This window comes from Procambarus clarkii, chromosome 44 (assembly GCF_040958095.1).
Source record: "Procambarus clarkii isolate CNS0578487 chromosome 44, FALCON_Pclarkii_2.0, whole genome shotgun sequence".
NCBI lineage: Eukaryota > Metazoa > Arthropoda > Malacostraca > Decapoda > Cambaridae > Procambarus > Procambarus clarkii.
The window spans coordinates 33,196,318-33,220,613 of record NC_091193.1 but is presented as its reverse complement, the minus strand read 5'-3'; the positions used below and the strand labels follow the sequence as shown (position 1 = coordinate 33,220,613).

General features: G+C 40.0%; 1 protein-coding gene across 1 annotated transcript in view; it reads left to right on the top strand.

Annotated features, from left to right (window-relative positions):
* LOC138349747 (ectonucleotide pyrophosphatase/phosphodiesterase family member 3-like) overlaps nucleotides 1-24,296 on the top strand; it is a 60,525-nt gene that overhangs the window by 27,390 nt on the left and 8,839 nt on the right. Inside the window, exon 4 of the mRNA XM_069300881.1 lies at nucleotides 14,905-15,055. Within this exon, the coding sequence (XP_069156982.1) occupies nucleotides 14,905-15,055 (151 nt within the window). The remainder of the gene's footprint in view (nucleotides 1-14,904; nucleotides 15,056-24,296) is intronic.

Sequence of the window (24,296 nt, the reverse complement as noted above, 5' to 3'; positions counted from 1 at the left end):
GTTGTAGTGGTGGTAGTTGTGGTGGTGATGGTAGTTGTAGTGGTGGTGGTAGTTGTAGTGGTGGTAGTTGTGGTGGTGGTGATGGTAGTTGTAGTGGTGGTGGTAGTTGTAGTGGTGGTAGTTGTGGTGGTGATGGTAGTTGTAGTGGTGGTGGTAGTTGTAGTGGTGGTAGTTGTGGTGGTGGTGATGGTAGTTGTAGTGGTGGTGGTAGTTGTAGTGGTGGTAGTTGTGGTGGTGATGGTAGTTGTAGTGGTGGTGGTAGTTGTAGTGGTGGTAGTTGTGGTGGTGGTAGTTGTAGTGGTGGTGGTAGTTGTAGTGGTGGTAGTTGTGGTGGTGGTGATGGTAGTTGTAGTGGTGGTGGTAGTTGTAGTGGTGGTAGTTGTGGTGGTGGTGATGGTAGTTGTAGTGGTGGTGGTGGTGATAGTTGTAGTGGTGGTAGTTGTGGTGGTGGTGATGGTAGTTGTAGTGGTGGTGGTGGTGGTAGTTGTAGTGGTGGTAGTTGTGGTGGTGGTGATGGTAGTTGTAGTGGTGGTGGTAGTTGTAGTGGTGGTAGTTGTAGTGGTGGTGGTAGTTGTAGTGGTGGTAGTTGTGGTGGTGATGGTAGTTGTAGTGGTGGTGGTAGTTGTAGTGGTGGTAGTTGTGGTGGTGGTGATGGTAGTTGTAGTGGTGGTGGTAGTTGTAGTTGTGGTGGTGATGGTAGTTGTAAGTAGTAGGGATGACATGCCACAGACGATATTTTGTTTCTGGGAAATATCGTCTGTAGCATGTCAGGGTTTTCAGGCAAATTTAGAAATATCGTGTGTAGCATGTCAGGGTTTTCAGGTGAATTTGGGGAGTCACAGACTTGGGATTAAGGATTTCTTATGAGTGAGTAATTTCCGAGATTTTAGAAGTATGGAATTCTTATGAGAAAAATAATTTCCGAGACATAGAAGTTTGTTAAGGCCTTATGGGAGAAATTCAAATATCGTGTGTAGCACTTTAGGGTTTCCAGGAGAACTCTACGGACATGTTTTACATGTTTTCAACTTAGAAAATCCGTCTGTGTAAGCCATAGTTTTCATGTAAATTTTGAAAATCACATGTGTAAGTCATGGTTTTCAGGGTTTCGTACATCACACCCCCTCCCTCCCCCCTTACCTCGCAATCTCTCGCGTCACCTTTATTTACTTTACGCCCGGACAGCCAGACGACTCTTATCATATCTTATCTCCATAATATCTCTACCGTCCCTCCTCTCTCTCTCTCTCTCTCTCTCTCTTCCTATTTCCTTACAACTATTTTCAGAGTTTCAAATAATCATAGAAGTTTATTTATATGTTTATGACCGAATTTGTAAAAGGACCATTTTCAGAGAATATTGTCTTAGATGTTTTGTTAAGGAAAACAGGCAACTTATCCATAACATTTAGTTTTATATCCATTTACGGCTATTTCATCTGTAAAGACCAAATTGATCAGAGCCCAGTTTATACCGAAAATTCGCCAGAGTCTACTTTGAGAGCAATATTCGTCAGAGGCAGTTTTAGCTCATATTTCATCAGAGACCATTTTATACCTAAAAATGAACAGAGTCCACTTTGTCAGCAAAATTAGTCAGAGACAGTACTTAGCTCATATTTCATCAGAGTCCAGTTTTCTAGCAAAATTCGCCAGAGTCTACTTTGTGCCAAAATATTCAGAGTCCAGTTCATGATCGAAATTAATCAGAGTCCAGTTTTCTAGCAAAATTCGCCAGAGTCTACTTTGTGCCAAAATATTCAGAGTCCAGTTCATGATCGAAATTCATCAGAGTCCAGTTTTCTAGCAAAATTCGCCAGAGTCTACTTTGTGCCAAAATATTCAGAGTCCAGTTCATGATCGAAATTAATCAGAGTCCAATTAAAGACCCAAATTTGGCAGAGACCACATTTTCGCTACTAGCAGTCCAATCCCCCTGAAATTTTAAACAGTCATATTTCAGACGTAGTAAATAAGATCAAGTCAGTTACAGAGCTCCAGCTCTTGTCCCCCTGTATTTGCATATTTTCTCTATATTCACTGTGTTCTTCGTATTCTCATCCGTGTTCACTCCATGTTCTACAAATGTTCACAGTCCCATTCAGTTCATATTTTCACAAGTATCTCCATTTTTTCTGTAATCTTTCTCTTAGTCTCATTATGTTCTCTACAAAGTCTAGTCATATTTTCTATGTACATCATATGTTCTCTTTACAACTTTTATACTCAATATTCATGCTAACTTCCATATTTTGTGTTCTTTGTCAATATTCATGTTCCTCTACAAGTTCATGTTCCTCACAAGATCACTTCGTTTTTCACCTTCACTTACATGTTTTCTACATTCTTTGTCATATTCTCCATGTTCTTCACAAGTCCATTGTTCATTCTTTGTATTCCCTATTCTCCTTATCATGTTTTCATGTTCTCTGTAAGTTCATATTCCCAGCATGTTCACTGTATTCATCAACTTTTCTTACATGTGTTCTTTACCATGTTCCCCATATGTTCTCTAGGTTTTCCCCTTACATGTTATTTAACGTTCCTTAACTAAAAAAAATCTTTCGCCAATCAACTAAAACATAGTCACTTTCGTCATTTCTCAACTAAACTTATTATCCAGTCAACTAAAAATTGTCAAAGGAATCTTTCCAACACTGTTCATAACTAAACTTATTCCCTAGTCATCAGAAAATAACCGTGTTCTTCATGTTTCATTGTCATTTCATAACTAACTTTATCCATAGTCAAGTAAGAAAATATAGTCAAAGATATCTATCATCGTCGTTCTTAACTGGCATTATACTTTGTGGAGCACTAAAAAATAGTCAAATGTAACTTTTTCAACACTTTCATAACTAAACTTATTATCCAGTCAACTAAAAATTGTCAAAGGAATCTTTCCAGCACTGTTCTTAACTAAACTTATTCCCCAGTCATCAGAAAATAACCGTGTTCTTCATGTTTCATTGTCATTTCATAACTAAAATTATCTGCCAATCATCAGAAAAAGTCATGTTCATCATGTTTTGGTTTTTGCTCAACTAAAAGTATTCATCGGTCAACTAAAAATAGTTACTTCATCATGTTTCCTTGTCATTTCTTAACTGAAATATCACTTCTCTCATCTGAAAATAGTCAGGATTAACCTCATTCAACACCGTTCTTAACTAAAACAGCCTTTCGCTTAGCTAAAAATTGTCAAAGGAATCTTTTCAGCACTGTTCATAACTAACTTTATCCATAGTCAAGTAAGAAAATATAGTCAAAGATATCTATCATCGTCGTTCTTAACTGGCATTATACTTTGTGGAGCACTAAAAAATAGTCACTGTCGTCATATTTTGTCTTTTTCCTCAACTAAAAGAGTCAAATGTAACTTTTTCAACACTTTCGTAACTAAAATTATATGTCGCTAAGTAAGAAAAATAGTCAAAGGTGCTCTCCGTTACACCAAAGTTACTCTTCGAGAAATCAAAGACACTCTTCAATACATTAAGGACTTACTCAAAGACACCAAAGTTACACTCTAAGACATCCTTCGAGACATCAAAGACATCCTTTAAGACTTCAAGGGCACTCTTCGAGATATCAAAAGACACTCTCAAACACTCAAATTTACTCGCATCCTCAAAGTTATTCTCAGAGTCATCAAAAAGTTAATCTCAGTCATCAAAATGCTATTCTCTAAGTAGCCTTTCGTTCATCAGAGAAACTTTCTAAGACATCTTCGTTCATTAAAGTTAATCTCAGAGGCATAAACGTTATTCTTGGAGCTATCAAAATTAATCTCTAAAACAACAAAAGTTAATCTCTGTCATCAAAGTTAATCTGCAAGATATCTTCGAGACATCAAAGTTACTTTTCATTACATCAAAGACGCATTCAAATACTACCCATGTTCTCAGAAGTCATTCTCTAAGCCATCAATGTTCTTCTCTAATACATAAAAGTTATTCTCAGAGTCACCTTCGTTCGTCAGAGAAACTTTCAAAAACATCTTTGTTCTTCAAACTTGTTTTCAAAGTCATCAAAAGTTAATCTAAGACATCTTCTTTCATCAAAGTTATTTTCAGAGACATCTAAAGTTATTCTCAGAGCTATCAAACTTGTTCTCAGAGTCATCAAATGGTATTCTCGAAGTCATCAAAGTTATTTTCAGAGACATCTAAAGTTAATTTCTATGTTATAAAGTTATTCTCAGAGACATCTAAAGTTAATCTTGGTCATCAAAGTTATTTTCAGAGACATCTAAAGTTAATTTCTATGTTATAAAGTTATTCTCAGAGACATTTAAAGTTAATCTTGGTCATCAAAGTTGTTCTCTAAACATCAATGTTGTTCTCCAAGACATCAAAGATGTTCTCAAAATCATAAAAGTTATTCCCAGAGCTAACAAAATACTACTCATGTTCTCAAAGACATTCTCCAATTCATCAATGTTGTTTCAAAGACATCAAAGTTAATCTCAGAGTTATCCAAAGACATTCTCAAAGTCATCTAAAGTTATTCTCTAAGACATCAAAGTTATTCTAAGAGTTATCAAAAGTTATTCTCAGTCATGTTATGTTATTCTCTAACTCACTTCCATTCATCAAAAGACATTCTCTAAGCCCTCAAAGTTATTCCCAGAGTCATCAAAAAGTTATTCTTCAAAACATAAAATTTGCTCTGTAAGATATCTTCGTTCATCAAACTTATTCTCAGAGATATCTAAAGTTATTCTCAGAACAATCAAAAGTTATTCTAAGACAACAAAGTCTTTCTCAGAGTCATCAAAGTTATTCTCAGAGTCACCTTTGTTATTCAAAGAAGCCTTCTGAGACATCCTCGTTCAACAAAAACTGTCCTCAGAGCCATCAAAAAGTTAAATACAGTCGTCAAAGTTATTCTCTAAGTATCTTTTCGTTCATCAGAGAAGCTTTCTAAGACATCTTTGTTCATCCAAGTTGTTCTCTAAGACATCAATCTTGTTCTCTAAGACATCAAAGATGTTCTCTAAATCATAAAAGTTAATCTCTAAGTTACCTTCGTTCATCAGAGAAACTTTCCAAAACATCTTCGTTCATCAAACTTGTTTTCAAAGTCATCAAATGTTATTCTCGAAGTCATCAAAGATATTTTCAGAGACATCTAAAGTTAATTTCTATGTTATAAAAGTTATTCTCAGAGACATCTAAAGTTAATCTTGGTCATCAAAGTTGTTCTCTAAACATCAATGTTGTTCTCCAAGACATCAAAGATGTTCTCAAAATCATAAAAGTTATTCCCAGAGCTATCAAAGTGATCTTTAGTTCATCTTCGTTCTCCAAAAAGTTATTCTCTAAGACACCTTCGTTCATCAAAGAAACTCTCCTTCTTCCATCATGTTATTCTTTAAGACATCTTCAGTCATAAAATTTTCTCTCCAAAATGTAACTAGTTCAGCTTTTCATACCAAGCCTGCACTTGTTAAAATATATTTTCGCAGTCACTTTACCCTAAAACTGTTCTCTGAACTATCCTAACTTAACTTACCTTACCTTACCTATCTTACCTAACTTTACCTATGTTACCTTACCTTACCTACCTTTTCCTAACTTATCCTGCTTAACCTATCTTACCTAACTTTACCTATGTTACCTTACCTTACCTACCTTTCCTAACCTAACTTTACCTACGTTACCTTACCTTACCTACCTTTCCTATCTTATCCTGCTTAACCTATCTTACCTAACTTTACCTATGTTACCTTACCTTACCTACCTTTCCTAACTTAACCTGCTTAACCTATCTTACCTAACTTTACCTATCTTACCTAACTTTACCTATCTTACCTAACTTAACTTTCATAACCTAACTTTACCTATCCTAACATAACTTACCTTACTTTCCCTATCTTACCTAACTTTACCTATCCTAACATAACTTACCTTACCTTCCCTAACTTAACCTAACTTTACCTATCCTAACATAACTTACCTTACCTTCCCTAACTTAACCTAACTTTACCTATCCTAACTTAACTTACCTTTCATAACCTAACTTTACCTATCCTAACATAACTTACCTTACCTTCCCTATCTTACCTAACTTTACCTATCCTAACTTAACTTACCTAACTTATTCTGCTTAACATAACTTACCTTACCTTCCCTATCTTACCTAACTTTACCTATCCTATCCTAACCTAACTTGTCTTACCTAACTTAATCTTACTTTCCCAAACTGATGTATCCTAACTTATCTAGTCCAACCAGACATGATCTAACTTAAGTATTCCTTCTTGTCTTTGTGTTTCGTCAATCATTGTCTCATATTCATTTACTCATTTCATTAGTTAATTTCTCAAATGGTCACTTATGCATTTCAAGTGCTATTTGTTAGAGATTGGATATTTAAGCATTTCAAAGAATTATAATTTCTCAAATGGACGTTTTGCATTTCAAGTGCTATTTGTTAGAGATTGGATATTTAAGCATTTCAAAGAATTTTTGTTATATATGGGCATTTACTCATTTCAAGGGATAATTTCTCAAATGGACGTTTTTGCATTTCAAGTGTTATTTGTTTAAGATTGGGTATTTAACCATTTCAAAGGATTTTTGTTATATATGGGAACTTACTCGTTTCAAGGGCTAATTTCTCAAATGGTCATTTTTGCAGATCAAGGGTTATTTGTTAAAGTTCATCAAGTTGCCCATAAGTTGTATTAGTAGGTTCTATCTTATGTTCTTATTTCCCAACCCCTTAACCTAACCTCTTGTAATCTTAGTGTATTTAGTAGGTTCTATCTTATGTTCTTATTCCCCAACCCTTTAACCTAACCTTTCAGATGTAGTTTGTTGAATATATTATCCTTTTCCTAACCTTTCAGATGTAGTTTTGTTTCTCCTTTTTGTATATTTTTACCCAAACCATCTTTCCTTCTTTACTTTGATTCTCCTACTCCTTCTAACCCTCCTTTTCTATCTCTCTCCCTTATTCTCTCTCTTCCTCCCCCTCTCTCTCCCTCATTTGCTCAAATGCTCTCTTGTTTCTCAAATTCAAGTCTTATTGCTCCCATTCTCACACCCTCATTCTCATTCACTTAGTTTTTCTTTTTCTCAATTCAAGTCTTAGTGCTCCCATGCCCACACTCTCTCTCATTCTCTCTTCTTTGGTCCCATTTTCTTCCGCCCCTCTCTCTTACTCCTTGCTCTTCTTTCATGCTCTCACTCCCTTGAGCTCTTGTTTCTCAAATTCAAGTCTTAGTAGATCTGATTCTTTACTATTGTAATTTTATTATTACTAAGATAAAGAATGAACTTATATGTGAAAACAAAATAAAAGAAGGAAAGAAGGTTAAGTGGGATGGTGGGTTTGGGTAAAAATATACAAAAAGGAGAAACAAAACTACATCTGAAAGGTTAGGAAAAGGATAATATATTCAACAAACTACATCTGAAAGGTTAGGTTAAAGGGTTGGGGAATAAGAACATAAGATAGAACCTACTAAATACACTAAGATTACAAGAGGTTAGGTTAAGGGGTTGGGAAATAAGAACATAAGATAGAACCTACTAATACAACTTATGGGCAACTTGATGAACTTTAACAAATAACCCTTGATCTGCAAAAATGACCATTTGAGAAATTAGCCCTTGAAACGAGTAAGTTCCCATATATAACAAAAATCCTTTGAAATGGTTAAATACCCAATCTTAAACAAATAACACTTGAAATGCAAAAACGTCCATTTGAGAAATTATCCCTTGAAATGAGTAAATGCCCATATATAACAAAAATTCTTTGAAATGCTTAAATATCCAATCTCTAACAAATAGCACTTGAAATGCAAAACGTCCATTTGAGAAATTATAATTCTTTGAAATGCTTAAATATCCAATCTCTAACAAATAGCACTTGAAATGCATAAGTGACCATTTGAGAAATTAACTAATGAAATGAGTAAATGAATATGAGACAATGATTGACGAAACACAAAGACAAGAAGGAATACTTAAGTTAGATCATGTCTGGTTGGACTAGATAAGTTAGGATACATCAGTTTGGGAAAGTAAGATTAAGTTAGGTAAGACAAGTTAGGTTAGGATAGGATAGGTAAAGTTAGGTAAGATAGGGAAGGTAAGGTAAGTTATGTTAAGCAGAATAAGTTAGGTAAGTTAAGTTAGGATAGGTAAAGTTAGGTAAGATAGGGAAGGTAAGGTAAGTTATGTTAGGATAGGTAAAGTTAGGTTATGAAAGGTAAGTTAAGTTAGGATAGGTAAAGTTAGGTTAAGTTAGGGAAGGTAAGGTAAGTTATGTTAGGATAGGTAAAGTTAGGTTAAGTTAGGGAAGGTAAGGTAAGTTATGTTAGGATAGGTAAAGTTAGGTAAGATAGGGAAGGTAAGGTAAGTTATGTTAGGATAGGTAAAGTTAGGTTATGAAAGTTAAGTTAGGTAAGATAGGTAAAGTTAGGTAAGATAGGTAAAGTTAGGTAAGATAGGTTAAGCAGGTTAAGTTAGGAAAGGTAGGTAAGGTAAGGTAACATAGGTAAAGTTAGGTAAGATAGGTTAAGCAGGATAAGATAGGAAAGGTAGGTAAGGTAAGGTAACGTAGGTAAAGTTAGGTTAGGAAAGGTAGGTAAGGTAAGGTAACATAGGTAAAGTTAGGTAAGATAGGTTAAGCAGGATAAGTTAGGAAAAGGTAGGTAAGGTAAGGTAACATAGGTAAAGTTAGGTAAGATAGGTAAGGTAAGGTAAGTTAAGTTAGGATAGTTCAGAGAACAGTTTTAGGGTAAAGTGACTGCGAAAATATATTTTAACAAGTGCAGGCTTGGTATGAAAAGCTGAACTAGTTACATTTTGGAGAGAAAATTTTATGACTGAAGATGTCTTAAAGAATAACATGATGGAAGAAGGAGAGTTTCTTTGATGAACGAAGGTGTCTTAGAGAATAACTTTTTGGAGAACGAAGATGAACTAAAGATCACTTTGATAGCTCTGGGAATAACTTTTATGATTTTGAGAACATCTTTGATGTCTTGGAGAACAACATTGATGTTTAGAGAACAACTTTGATGACCAAGATTAACTTTAGATGTCTCTGAGAATAACTTTTATAACATAGAAATTAACTTTAGATGTCTCTGAAAATATCTTTGATGACTTCGAGAATAACATTTGATGACTTTGAAAACAAGTTTGATGAACGAAGATGTTTTGGAAAGTTTCTCTGATGAACGAAGGTAACTTAGAGATTAACTTTTATGATTTAGAGAACATCTTTGATGTCTTAGAGAACAAGATTGATGTCTTAGAGAACAACTTGGATGAACAAAGATGTCTTAGAAAGCTTCTCTGATGAACGAAAAGATACTTAGAGAATAACTTTGACGACTGTATTTAACTTTTTGATGGCTCTGAGGACAGTTTTTGTTGAACGAGGATGTCTCAGAAGGCTTCTTTGAATAACAAAGGTGACTCTGAGAATAACTTTGATGACTCTGAGAAAGACTTTGTTGTCTTAGAATAACTTTTGATTGTTCTGAGAATAACTTTAGATATCTCTGAGAATAAGTTTGATGAACGAAGATATCTTACAGAGCAAATTTTATGTTTTGAAGAATAACTTTTTGATGACTCTGGGAATAACTTTGAGGGCTTAGAGAATGTCTTTTGATGAATGGAAGTGAGTTAGAGAATAACATAACATGACTGAGAATAACTTTTGATAACTCTTAGAATAACTTTGATGTCTTAGAGAATAACTTTAGATGACTTTGAGAATGTCTTTGGATAACTCTGAGATTAACTTTGATGTCTTTGAAACAACATTGATGAATTGGAGAATGTCTTTGAGAACATGAGTAGTATTTTGTTAGCTCTGGGAATAACTTTTATGATTTTGAGAACATCTTTGATGTCTTGGAGAACAACATTGATGTTTAGAGAACAACTTTGATGACCAAGATTAACTTTAAATGTCTCTGAGAATAACTTTATAACATAGAAATTAACTTTAGATGTCTCTGAAAATAACTTTGATGACCAAGATTAACTTTAGATGTCTCTGAGAATAACTTTATAACATAGAAATTAACTTTAGATGTCTCTGAAAATAACTTTGATGACTTCGAGAATACCATTTGATGACTCTGAGAACAAGTTTGATAGCTCTGAGAATAACTTTAGATGTCTCTGAAAATAACTTTGATGAAAGAAGATGTCTTAGATTAACTTTTGATGACTTTGAAAACAAGTTTGAAGAACAAAGATGTTTTTGAAAGTTTCTCTGACGAACGAAGGTGACTCTGAGAATAACTTTTATGTATTAGAGAAGAACATTGATGGCTTAGAGAATGACTTCTGAGAACATGGGTAGTATTTGAATGCGTCTTTGATGTAATGAAAAGTAACTTTGATGTCTCGAAGATATCTTGCAGATTAACTTTGATGACAGAGATTAACTTTTGTTGTTTTAGAGATTAATTTTGATAGCTCCAAGAATAACGTTTATGCCTCTGAGATTAACTTTAATGAACGAAGATGTCTTAGAAAGTTTCTCTGATGAACGAAAGGCTACTTAGAGAATAGCATTTTGATGACTGAGATTAACTTTTTGATGACTCTGAGAATAACTTTGAGGATGCGAGTAAATTTGAGTGTTTGAGAGTGTCTTTTGATATCTCGAAGAGTGCCCTTGAAGTCTTAAAGGATGTCTTTGATGTCTCGAAGGATGTCTTAGAGTGTAACTTTGGTGTCTTTGAGTAAGTCCTTAATGTATTGAAGAGTGTCTTTGATTTCTCGAAGAGTAACTTTGGTGTAACGGAGAGCACCTTTGACTATTTTTCTTACTTAGCGACATATAATTTTAGTTACGAAAGTGTTGAAAAAGTTACATTTGACTCTTTTAGTTGAGGAAAAAGACAAAATATGACGACAGTGACTATTTTTTAGTGCTCCACAAAGTATAATGCCAGTTAAGAACGACGATGATAGATATCTTTGACTATATTTTCTTACTTGACTATGGATAAAGTTAGTTATGAACAGTGCTGAAAAGATTCCTTTGACAATTTTTAGCTAAGCGAAAGGCTGTTTTAGTTAAGAACGGTGTTGAATGAGGTTAATCCTGACTATTTTCAGATGAGAGAAGTGATATTTCAGTTAAGAAATGACAAGGAAACATGATGAAGTAACTATTTTTAGTTGACCGATGAATACTTTTAGTTGAGCAAAAACCAAAACATGATGAACATGACTTTTTCTGATGATTGGCAGATAATTTTAGTTATGAAATGACAATGAAACATGAAGAACACGGTTATTTTCTGATGACTGGGGAATAAGTTTAGTTAAGAACAGTGCTGGAAAGATTCCTTTGACAATTTTTAGTTGACTGGATAATAAGTTTAGTTATGAAAGTGTTGAAAAAGTTACATTTGACTATTTTTTAGTGCTCCACAAAGTATAATGCCAGTTAAGAACGACGATGATAGATATCTTTGACTATATTTTCTTACTTGACTATGGATAAAGTTAGTTATGAAATGACAATGAAACATGAAGAACACGGTTATTTTCTGATGACTAGGGAATAAGTTTAGTTATGAACAGTGTTGGAAAGATTCCTTTGACAATTTTTAGTTGACTGGATAATAAGTTTAGTTGAGAAATGACGAAAGTGACTATGTTTTAGTTGATTGGCGAAAGATTTTTTTTAGTTAAGGAACGTTAAATAACATGTAAGGGGAAAACCTAGAGAACATATGGGGAACATGGTAAAGAACACATGTAAGAAAAGTTGATGAATACAGTGAACATGCTGGGAATATGAACTTACAGAGAACATGAAAACATGATAAGGAGAATAGGGAATACAAAGAATGAACAATGGACTTGTGAAGAACATGGAGAATATGACAAAGAATGTAGAAAACATGTAAGTGAAGGTGAAAAACGAAGTGATCTTGTGAGGAACATGAACTTGTAGAGGAACATGAATATTGACAAAGAACACAAAATATGGAAGTTAGCATGAATATTGAGTATAAAAGTTGTAAAGAGAACATATGATGTACATAGAAAATATGACTAGACTTTGTAGAGAACATAATGAGACTAAGAGAAAGATTACAGAAAAAATGGAGATACTTGTGAAAATATGAACTGAATGGGACTGTGAACATTTGTAGAACATGGAGTGAACACGGATGAGAATACGAAGAACACAGTGAATATAGAGAAAATATGCAAATACAGGGGGACAAGAGCTGGAGCTCTGTAACTGACTTGATCTTATTTACTACGTCTGAAATATGACTGTTTAAAATTTCAGGGGGATTGGACTGCTAGTAGCGAAAATGTGGTCTCTGCCAAATTTGGGTCTTTAATTGGACTCTGATTAATTTCGATCATGAACTGGACTCTGAATATTTTGGCACAAAGTAGACTCTGGCGAATTTTGCTAGAAAACTGGACTCTGATGAATTTCGATCATGAACTGGACTCTGAATATTTTGGCACAAAGTAGACTCTGGCGAATTTTGCTAGAAAACTGGACTCTGATTAATTTCGATCATGAACTGGACTCTGAATATTTTGGCACAAAGTAGACTCTGGCGAATTTTGCTAGAAAACTGGACTCTGATGAAATATGAGCTAAGTACTGTCTCTGACTAATTTTGCTGACAAAGTGGACTCTGTTCATTTTTAGGTATAAAATGGTCTCTGATGAAATATGAGCTAAAACTGCCTCTGACGAATATTGCTCTCAAAGTAGACTCTGGCGAATTTTCGGTATAAACTGGGCTCTGATCAATTTGGTCTTTACAGATGAAATAGCCGTAAATGGATATAAAACTAAATGTTATGGATAAGTTGCCTGTTTTCCTTAACAAAACATCTAAGACAATATTCTCTGAAAATGGTCCTTTTACAAATTCGGTCATAAACATATAAATAAACTTCTATGATTATTTGAAACTCTGAAAATAGTTGTAAGGAAATAGGAAGAGGAGAGAGAGAGAGAGAGAGAGGAGGGACGGTAGAGATATTATGGAGATAAGATATGATAAGAGTCGTCTGGCTGTCCGGGCGTAAAGTAAATAAAGGTGACGCGAGAGATTGCGAGGTAAGGGGGGAGGGAGGGGGTGTGATGTACGAAACCCTGAAAACCATGACTTACACATGTGATTTTCAAAATTTACATGAAAACTATGGCTTACACAGACGGATTTTCTAAGTTGAAAACATGTAAAACATGTCCGTAGAGTTCTCCTGGAAACCCTAAAGTGCTACACACGATATTTGAATTTCTCCCATAAGGCCTTAACAAACTTCTATGTCTCGGAAATTATTTTTCTCATAAGAATTCCATACTTCTAAAATCTCGGAAATTACTCACTCATAAGAAATCCTTAATCCCAAGTCTGTGACTCCCCAAATTCACCTGAAAACCCTGACATGCTACACACGATATTTCTAAATTTGCCTGAAAACCCTGACATGCTACAGACGATATTTCCCAGAAACAAAATATCGTCTGTGGCATGTCATCCCTACTACTGTTGTAGTGGTGGTGGTGGTGGTAGTTGTAGTGGTGGTAGTTGTGGTGGTGGTGATGGTAGTTGTAGTGGTGGTGGTGGTGGTAGTTGTAGTGGTGGTAGTTGTGGTGGTGGTGATGGTAGTTGTAGTGGTGGTGGTAGTTGTAGTGGTGGTAGTTGTGGTGGTGATGGTAGTTGTAGTGGTGATGGTAGTTGTAGTGGTGGTAGTTGTGGTGGTGGTGATGGTAGTTGTGGTGGTGGTGATGGTAGTTGTAGTGGTGGTGGTAGTTGTTGTGGTGGTAGTTGTGGTGGTGGTGGTAGTTGTGGTGGTGATGGTAGTTGTAGTGGTGGTGGTAGTTGTTGTGGTGATAGTCGAGATGATAGTAATGTTTATGGAGAGAAATATAGATAGTTTAACAGGTTTTAATTATACATGTCCTTCCCACTCCGGCCACCCGGCCCTTCAGGGGGTAAGGGGGCCGCTCTTGACCATGCTATACGGGGCCGCTCTTGACCATGCTATACGGGGCCGCTCTTGACCATGCTATACGGGGCCGCTCTTGACCATGCTATACGGGGCCGCTCTTGACCATGCTATACGGGGCCGCTCTTGACCATGCTATACGGGGCCGCTCTTGACCATGCTATACGGGGCCGCTCTTGACCATGCTATATGGGGCCGCTCTTGACCATGCTATACGGGGCGGCTCTTGACCATGCTATACGGGGCCGCTCTTGACCATGCTATACGGGGCCGCTCTTGACCATGCTATACGGGGCCGCTCTTGACCATGCTATACGGGGCCGCTCTTGACCATGCTATACGGGGCCGCTCTTGACCATGCTATACGGGGCCGCTCTTGACCATGCTATACGGGGCCGCTCTTGACCATGCTATACGGGGCCGCTCTTGACCATGCTATACGGGGCCGCTCTTGACCATGCTATACGGGGCCGCTCTTGACCATGCTATACGGGGCCGCTCTTGACCATGCTATACGGGGCCGCTCTTGACCATGCTATACGGGGCCGCTCTTGACCATGCTATACGGGGCCGCTCTTGACCATGCTATACGGGGCCGCTCTTGACCATGCTATACGGGGCCGCTCTTGACCATGCTATACGGGGCCGCTCTTGACCATGCTATACGGGGCCGCTCTTGACCATGCTATACGGGGCCGCTCTTGACCATGCTATACGGGGCCGCTCTTGACCATGCTATACGGGGGCTGCTCTTGACCATGCTATACGGGGCCGCTCTTGACCATGCTATACGGGGCCGCTCTTGACCATGCTATACGGGGCCGCTCTTGACCATGCTATACGGGGCCGCTCTTGACCATGCTGGACCCACCGTGATATACACCTTAATGGATGACGTGTTGTGTGCCTACAGCGAGGGCGGAGGACTGGTGGTGCCGACCCACGTGTTCCTGGTCGTGACCCGCTGCTTGGCGCCGGTGGTGCAGCTGGACCAGTGCCCCCACTCTCAGCTGGACGCTCTGGCCTTCGTCTACCCCCAGGACCTGGCCCTCACTAACTGTCTGGTCAGTCACGCCTTCACTCACTCCCTGGCAGTAATTGTCTCACCTCATCTACCTCACATAATACCATGTACATGTTTATGTTTCATAAGGTAAACACGGTGGCCCACGTGTACCTGACGGTGTATAATTTTAATTATACACTCTGATCCATGTGGGTCATCCACGCCCTCAGGTCTTGCGGGATCCCCTTTAGATCCCTAATTGATCAGCGTTCGATCCCCTCTGTGTTCATATGGAATCTGCACGTACCTACAGACCTGGCAACAAATAGACATCAACACTGTTAACTTACCTGTTAATAACATCAGCACTGTTAACTTACCTGTTACTAACATCAACACTGTTAACTTACCTGTTACTAACATCAACACTGTTAACTTACCTGTTACTAACATCAACACTGTTAACTTACCTGTTACTAACATCAACACTGTTAACTTACCTGTTACTAACATCAACACTGTTAACTTACCTGTTACTAACATCAACACTGTTAACGTACCTGTTACTAACATCAACACAGTTAACTTACCTGTTACTAACATCAACACTGTTAACTTACCTGTTACTAACATCAACACTGTTAACTTACCTGTTACTAACATCAACACTGTTAACTTACCTGTTACTAACATCAACACTGTTAACGTACCTGTTACTAACATCAACACAGTTAACTTACCTGTTACTAACATCAACACTGTTAACTTACCTGTTACTAACATCAACACAGTTAACTTACCTGTTACTAACATCAACACTGTTAACGTACCTGTTACTAACATCAACACTGTTAACTTACCTGTTACTAACATCAACACTGTTAACTTACCTGTTACTAACATCAACACTGTTAACTTACCTGTTACTAACATCAACACTGTTAACTTACCTGTTACTAACATCAACACTGTTAACTTACCTGTTACTAACATCAACACTGTTAACTTACCTGTTACTAACATCAACACTGTTAACTTACCTGTTACTAACATCAACACTGTTAACTTACCTGTTACTAACATCAACACTGTTAACTTACCTGTTACTAACATCAACACTGTTAACTTACCTGTTAATAACATCAACACTGTTAACTTACCTGTTACTAACATCAACACTGTTAACTTACCTGTTACTAACATCAACACTGTTAACTTACCTGTTACTAACATCAACACTGTTAACTTACCTGTTACTAACATCAACACTGTTAACTTACCTGTTACTAACATCAACACTGTTAACTTACCTGTTACTAACAACAACACTGTTAACTTACCTGTTACTAACATCAACACTGTTAACTTACCTGTTACTAACATCAACACTGTTAACTTACCTGTTACTAACATCAACACTGTTAACTTACCTGTTACTAACATCAACACTGTTAACTTACCAGTTACTAACATCAACACTGTTAACTTACCAGTTACTAACATCAACACTGTTAACTTACCTGTTACTAACATCAACACTGTTAACTTACCTGTTACTAACATCAACACTGTTAACTTACCTGTTACTAACATCAACACTGTTAACTTACCTGTTACTAACATCAACACTGTTAACTTACCGGTTACTAACATCAACACTGTTAACTTACCTGTTACTAACATCAACACTGTTAACTTACCAGTTACTAACATCAACACTGTTAACTTACCTGTTACTAACATCAACACTGTTAACTCACCTGTTACTAACATCAACACTGTTAACTTACCTGTTACTAACATCAACACTGTTAACTTACCTGTTACTAACATCAACACTGTTAACTTACCAGTTACTAACATCAACACTGTTAACTTACCTGTTACTAACATCAACACTGTTAACTTACCTGTTACTAACATCAACACTGTTAACTTACCTGTTACTAACATCAACACTGTTAACTTACCTGTTACTAACATCAACACTGTTAACTTACCTGTTACTAACATCAACACTGTTAACTTACCTGTTACTAACATCAACACTGTTAACTTACCTGTTACTAACATCAACACTGTTAACTTACCTGTTACTAACATCAACACTGTTAACTTACCTGTTACTAACATCAACACTGTTAACTTACCTGTTACTAACATCAACACTGTTAACTTACCTGTTACTAACATCAACACTGTTAACTTACCTGTTACTAACATCAACACTGTTAACTTACCTGTTACTAACATCAACACTGTTAACGTACCTGTTACTAACATCAACACTGTTAACGTACCTGTTACTAACATCAACACTGTTAACTTACCTGTTACTAACATCAACACTGTTAACGTACCTGTTACTAACATCAACACAGTTAACTTACCTGTTACTAACATCAACACTGTTAACTTACCTGTTACTAACATCAACACTGTTAACTTACCTGTTACTAACATCAACACTGTTAACTTACCAGTATAGGAACAATAAACTTGCAGCTTACCGAGGCGGTTCGTCAATATAACCGTAACTTACTCTCAAGGTCTATTATGTATAAGTATACACAAAACACTTTATGTATTAATGGCTTTATTTAACATGTGTTTTCTGTAACAACTAATTCACTGCTGTATCATGTTCTTAAGAATATTTTTTATTATTATTATCTTTAATATTATTATTATTATTATTATTATTATTATTGAGAACATGAGTAGGAGCCATGGAGAGGATTCGAACCTATGCTCTTGGTGCTCCCAAGCGATCACGGCAGACAACTCCATCTCTACATGGTAAAAGCAATGCAACCTGGGATTCAACTGAATCCTCTAGGGCTTCTGAGGCTTCTAACTGAAGCCAAGCCAGGGTTTGACGCAATGCCCCCATGCACTTTCCCTGTGGTCCAAGAGCTTTTTTTCCAAGAGTTCACCTATACATCCCCCCCCCCTGCACTCTCCCTTTGGTCCAAGAGTTCACCTAAACATCCCCCCCCCTCATGCACTCTCCCTGTGGTCCAAGAGTTTTTTCCAAGAGTTCACCTAAACATCCCCCCCCATGCACTCTCCCTGTGGTCCAAGAGCTTTTTTTCCAAGAGTTCACCTATACATCCCCCCCCCCTGCACTCTCCCTGTGGTCCAAGAGCTTTTTTTCCAAGAGTTCACCTATACATCCCCCCCCCTGCACTCTCCCTGTGGTCCAAGAGCTTTTTTTCCAAGAGTTCACCTATACATCCCCCCCCCCCTGCACTCTCCCTTTGGTCCAAGAGTTCACCTAAACATCCCCCCCCCCTCATGCACTCTCCCTGTGGTCCAAGAGTTTTTTCCAAGAGTTCACCTAAACATCCCCCCCCCATGCACTCTCCCTGTGGTCCAAGAGTTCACCTAAACATCCCCCCCTCATGCACTCTCCCTGTGGTCCAAGAGTTTTTTCCAAGAGTTCACCTAAACATCCCCCCCCTCATGCACTCTCGCTGTGGTCCAGGAGTTCACCTAAAGATCCCCCCCCCCCATGCACTCTCGCTCTGGTCCAAGAGTTCACCTAAACATCCCCCCCTCATGCACTCTCCCTGTGGTCCAAGAGTTTTTTCCAAGAGTTCACCTAAACATGCCCCCCCATGCACTCTCGCTGTGGTCCAGGAGTTCACCTAAACATCCCCCCCCCATGCACTCTCGCTGTGGTCCAGGAGTTCACCTAAACATCCCCCCCCATGCACTCTCGCTGTGGTCCAGGAGTTCACCTAAACATCCCCCCCCCCCATGCACTCTCCCTGTGGTCCAGGAGTTCACCTAAACATCCCCCCCCCCCATGCACTCTCGCTGTGGTCCAAGAGTTCACCTAAACATCCCCCCCCCCCATGCACTCTCGCTGTGGTTCAAGAGTTCACCTAAACATCCCCCCCCCGCAATGCACTCTCGCTGTGGTCCAGGAGTTCACCTAAACATCCCCCCCCCCATGCACTCTCGCTGTGGTTCGAGAGTTCACCTAAACATCCCCCCCCATGCACTCTCGCTGTGGTTCAAGAGTTCACCTAAACATCCCCCCCCCATGCACTCTCGCTGTGGTTCAAGAGTTCACCTAAACATCCCCCCCCCCATGCACTCTCGCTGTGGTTCAAGAGTTCACCTAAACATCCCCCCCCCCCGCAATGCACTCTCGCTGTGGTCCAGGAGTTCACCTAAACATCCCCCCCCCCATGCACTCTCGCTGTGGTTCAAGAGTTCACCTAAACATCCCCCCCCCCCATGCACTCTCGCTGTGGTTCAAGAGTTCACCTAAACATCCCCCCCATGCACTCTCGCGGTGGTTCAAGAGTTCACCTAAACATCCCCCCCATGCACTCTCGCTGTGGTTCAAGAGTTCACCTAAACATCCCCCCCCATGCACTCTCGCTGTGGTTCAAGAGTTCACCTAAACATCCCCCCCCCCATGCACTCTCGCTGTGGTTCAAGAGTTCACCTAAACATCCCCCCCGCAATGCACTCTCGCTGTGGTCCAGGAGTTCACCTAAACATCCCCCCCCCCCATGCACTCTCCCTGTGGTCCAGGAGTTCACCTAAACATCCCCCCCCCCCCCATGCACTCTCCTTGTGGTCCAGGAGTTCACCTAAACATCCCCCCCCCCCCATGCACTCTCCCTGTGGTCCAGGAGTTCACCTAAACATTCCCCCCCCCCCCCATGCACTCTCGCTGTGGTCCAAGAGTTCACCTAAACATCCCCCCCTCATGCACTCTCGCTGTGGTCCAAGAGTTCACCTAAAACATTTCTCTTCAAATGGACAAAGAAATCATATTAACGTGACGTATCATTGAGAAAATCAGTAGGAGTTATGAGGAGAATTCGAATCAATGTTCTTGGTACTTGGAAGCAACCACCTTAGACCACTACACCACGATATGGTACAAGCAATGCATTGTATGCGGGGCGTTCATAAAATCCTGGATGTGAACCGGTTCGTGCCTCCAAGACCTCCCAAGGAATTTAGTACAGATACAGGTAAGTAGGCTCTAGTCATATCATGGCTTAATGGGTTAAGGCAGATGTCTGAGAATCAGCAGAACGCCGGTTCAGATCCCTCCGCCCCAACACGACCTCACCTCACCTCACGTCACGAGAGCCGACATTGCCTTCTCTTGAGGTTATCTTGAGATGATTTCGGGGCTTTAGTGTCCCCTCGGCCCGGTCCTCGACCAGGCCTCCACCCCCAGGAAGCAGCCCGTGACAGCTGACTAACTCCCAGGTACCTATTTACTGCTAGGTAACAGGGGCATTCAGGGTGAAAGAAACTTTGCCCATTTGTTTCTGCCTCGTGCGGGAATCGAACCCGCGCCACAGAATTAAGAGTCCTGCGCGCTATCCACCAGGCTACCAGGCCCCTAACAACAACATTGCCTTTCTTGTAATGTTGTGAGAAATTTACCAGTGTTATTTTGATAATTTATTTTAGTTCTTATTATTTATTTGTTTATTAAATTGATTAACTTTTAACTTACTAATAAATTATTTGTTTAAAAGAGTGGAGTGTATAGATGACATTCTGCCCCACTAATACACTCCTTCACAAGCTGGGAGCGTTAATCTCTTAGCTTCTACCCTTCACAAGCTGGGAGCGTTAATCTCTTATGTTCTACCCTTCACAAGCTGGGAGCGTTAATCTCTTATGTTCTACCCTTCACAAGCTGGGAGCGTTAATCTCTTATGTTCTACCCTTCACAAGCTGGGAGCGTTAATCTCTTATGTTCTACCCTTCACAAGCTGGGAGCGTTAATCTCTTAGCTTCTACCCTTCACAAGCTGGGAGGGTTAATCTCTTAGCTTCTACCCTTCACAAGCTGGGAGCGTTAATCTCTTAGCTTCTACCCTTCACAAGCTGGGAGCGTTAATCTCTTAGGTTCTACCCTTCACAAGCTGGGAGCGTTAATCTCTTAGGTTATACCCTTCACAAGCTGGGAGCGTTAATCTCTTAGGTTATACCCTTCACAAGCTGGGAGGGTTAATCTCTATGTTCTACCCTTCACAAGCTGGGAGGGTTAATCTCTTATGTTCTACCCTTCACAAGCTGGGAGGGTTAATCTCTATGTTCTACCCTTTACAAGCTGGGAGGGTTAATCTCTTATGTTCTACCCTTCACAAGCTGGGAGGGTTAATCTCTATGTTCTACCCTTCACAAGCTGGGAGGGTTAATCTCTATGTTCTACCCTTCACAAGCTGGGAGGGTTAATCTCTATGTTCTACCCTTCACAAGCTGGGAGGGTTAATCTCTTATGTTCTACCCTTCACAAGCTGGGAGGGTTAATCTCTTATGTTCTACCCTTCACAAGCTGGGAGGGTTAATCTCTATGTTCTACCCTTCACAAGCTGGGAGGGTTAATCTCTTATGTTCTACCCTTCACAAGCTGGGAGGGTTAATCTCTATGTTCTACCCTTTACAAGCTGGGAGGGTTAATCTCTTATGTTCTACCCTTCACAAGCTGGGAGGGTTAATCTCTATGTTCTACCCTTCACAAGCTGGGAGGGTTAATCTCTATGTTCTACCCTTCACAAGCTGGGAGGGTTAATCTCTTATGTTCTACCCTTCACAAGCTGGGAGGGTTAATCTCTTATGTTCTACCCTTCACAAGCTGGGAGGGTTAATCTCTATGTTCTACCCTTCACAAGCTGGGAGGGTTAATCTCTATGTTCTACCCTTCACAAGCTGGGAGGGTTAATCTCTATGTTCTACCCTTCACAAGCTGGGAGGGTTAATCTCTATGTTCTACCCTTCACAAGCTGGGAGGGTTAATCTCTATGTTCTGCCCTTCACAAGCTGGGAGGGTTAATCTCTTATGTTCTACCCTTCACAAGCTGGGAGGGTTAATCTCTTATGTTCTACCCTTCACAAGCTGGGAGGGTTAATCTCTATGTTCTACCCTTCACAAGCTGGGAGGGTTAATCTCTATGTTCTACCCTTCACAAGCTGGGAGGGTTAATCTCTATGTTCTACCCTTCACAAGCTGGGAGGGTTAATCTCTTAGGTTCTACCCTTCACAAGCTGGGAGGGTTAATCTCTTATGTTCTACCCTTCACAAGCTGGGAGGGTTAATCTCTTAGGTTCTACCCTTCACAAGCTGGGAGGGTTAATCTCTTATGTTCTACCCTTCACAAGCTGGGAGGGTTAATCTCTATGTTCTACCCTTCACAAGCTGGGAGGGTTAATCTCTTATGTTCTACCCTTCACAAGCTGGGAGGGTTAATCTCTTATGTTCTACCCTTCACAAGCTGGGAGGGTTAATCTCTATGTTCTACCCTTCACAAGCTGGGAGGGTTAATCTCTTATGTTCTACCCTTCACAAGCTGGGAGGGTTAATCTCTTAGGTTCTACCGAATGAAAACTAATTGACAGGAATTTCTTACTGAGGATTATCGTACAGTTTAGCTGCCGTGGTCTCCTCACGGACCATGTGTGGTAATGACGTCCTTGGTCTCCTCACGGACCATGTGTGGTAATGACGTCCTTGGTCTCCTCACGGACCATGTGTGGTAATGACGTCCTTGGTCTCCTCATGGACCATGTGTGGTAATGACGTCCTTGGTCTCCTCACGGACCATGTGTGGTAATGACGTCCTTGGTCTCCTTATGGACCATGTGGAGTAATGACGTCCGTGGTCTCCTCACGGACCATGTGTGGTAATGACGTCCTTGGTCTCCTCATGGACCATGTGTGGTAATGACGTCCTTGGTCTCCTCACGGACCATGTGTGGTAATGACGTCCTTGGTCTCCTTATGGACCATGTGTGGTAATGACGTCCTTGGTCTCCTCACGGACCATGTGTGGTAATGACGTCCGTGGTCTCCTCACGGACCATGTGTGGTAATGACGTGCTTGGTCTCCTCACGGACCATGTGTGGTAATGACGTCCTTGGTCTCCTCACGGACCATGTGTGGTAATGACGTCCTTGGTCTCCTCACGGACCATGTGTGGTAATGACGTCCTTGGTCTCCTCACGGACCATGTGTGGTAATGACGTCCTTGGTCTCCTCACGGACCATGTGGTAGTTGCAGGTGCTGCTGCTGCTTGAGCAACAGTAAACGTCTCCTTCCCCTCCTCCAGGGACGCCTCCCCAGATACATTCTCATTAATAACCTGTTAAAGCAACAGTAAAGACTGTTGCTTTAGAGTTAAATTAAGAAATAATATTTTGTGTGTGAGATAATAAGGCAACATGACAACATTAATTGCTCGTTTTATAAAGAAAATTTGTCGTGTATGCCATCCCTTCAGAGCTAACTAATATAATTTAATTTGTGTTGATTAATACAACAACAACAGTGATTTATTACTGCTGGTTGTATTAAGGAATTTATGGGTGATGGAAGTTTTTGAGGGAGCTACTTTTCTCACAAACTGTAGCTCAATGAGAGGTCACTCATGACAGTCTACCGCGGGATGGGTCGGTAGTCGTCACGAGGAGTGAGAGAGAGAGAGAGCAGTCTGCCCTCGTACAGTACAAGCTTAGAATTGAGACGGAAGAGAAAGACCAACCCACGAGTGAGAGCAGCGACGATCTCTCTTTGAGAAGCAGAGTTCTAGTTGGCTCACCTCATGGCTGATCCATGTCATAGAAAGTTAGAGAGACGATAGACAAGAGGTCATGAGAGGCTGACAGTGGCCAGTGTTACAGGGGGATGGGCTGCGGAAGAGGTTAGTCTGTTTGACTCACGTGGCTTACTAGAGTCACTTGGTCCCTAAGATGAGGACCATACCAATACTCACTGCCTCACGTCTCTGCTCCCACTCACCCGGGTGCCACTGATCGCCCTGGGAGCCCTTTAGTCAAACCACGGGTGAAACCGCTGCTAATGGTAGAAGGTTCACCGTTCGGAGGTCGCTACTCCACGGCGTTCTGGCAGCGTGTTACAGGCCCTCAGGTGTCGTGGAGAAATAGCGTCTTCACCGTACTACTTCCCTGAGTTCAGGTTTTTCAAACTGGTTCAACCAGTGGTCACTGAGCCTGTCACTGTACACACTCGCTCCTTCAACGAGACATTTTCTCTTGGATCTAGAGACGGTGTCTTCCCTCCAGAATCTCAGTAGATGTGACCCAGTCACTGCAGCACTGCTTGTCATACCAAGGTGAACTCACGGGGGCCAACTTGATCTCCTAAGTCACCGCTTTCCTCCCGTTGCCGACGAGTTCTTGGCCTTCTTTTCTCACTAAACTCGGCTTCTGGTACTCCTCAGGAGTATACTGGTCCTCTGCGACAATTGTAGACTGCGATGGCTGCTCAAAATCCACTGAGCGAGGCCCCCAG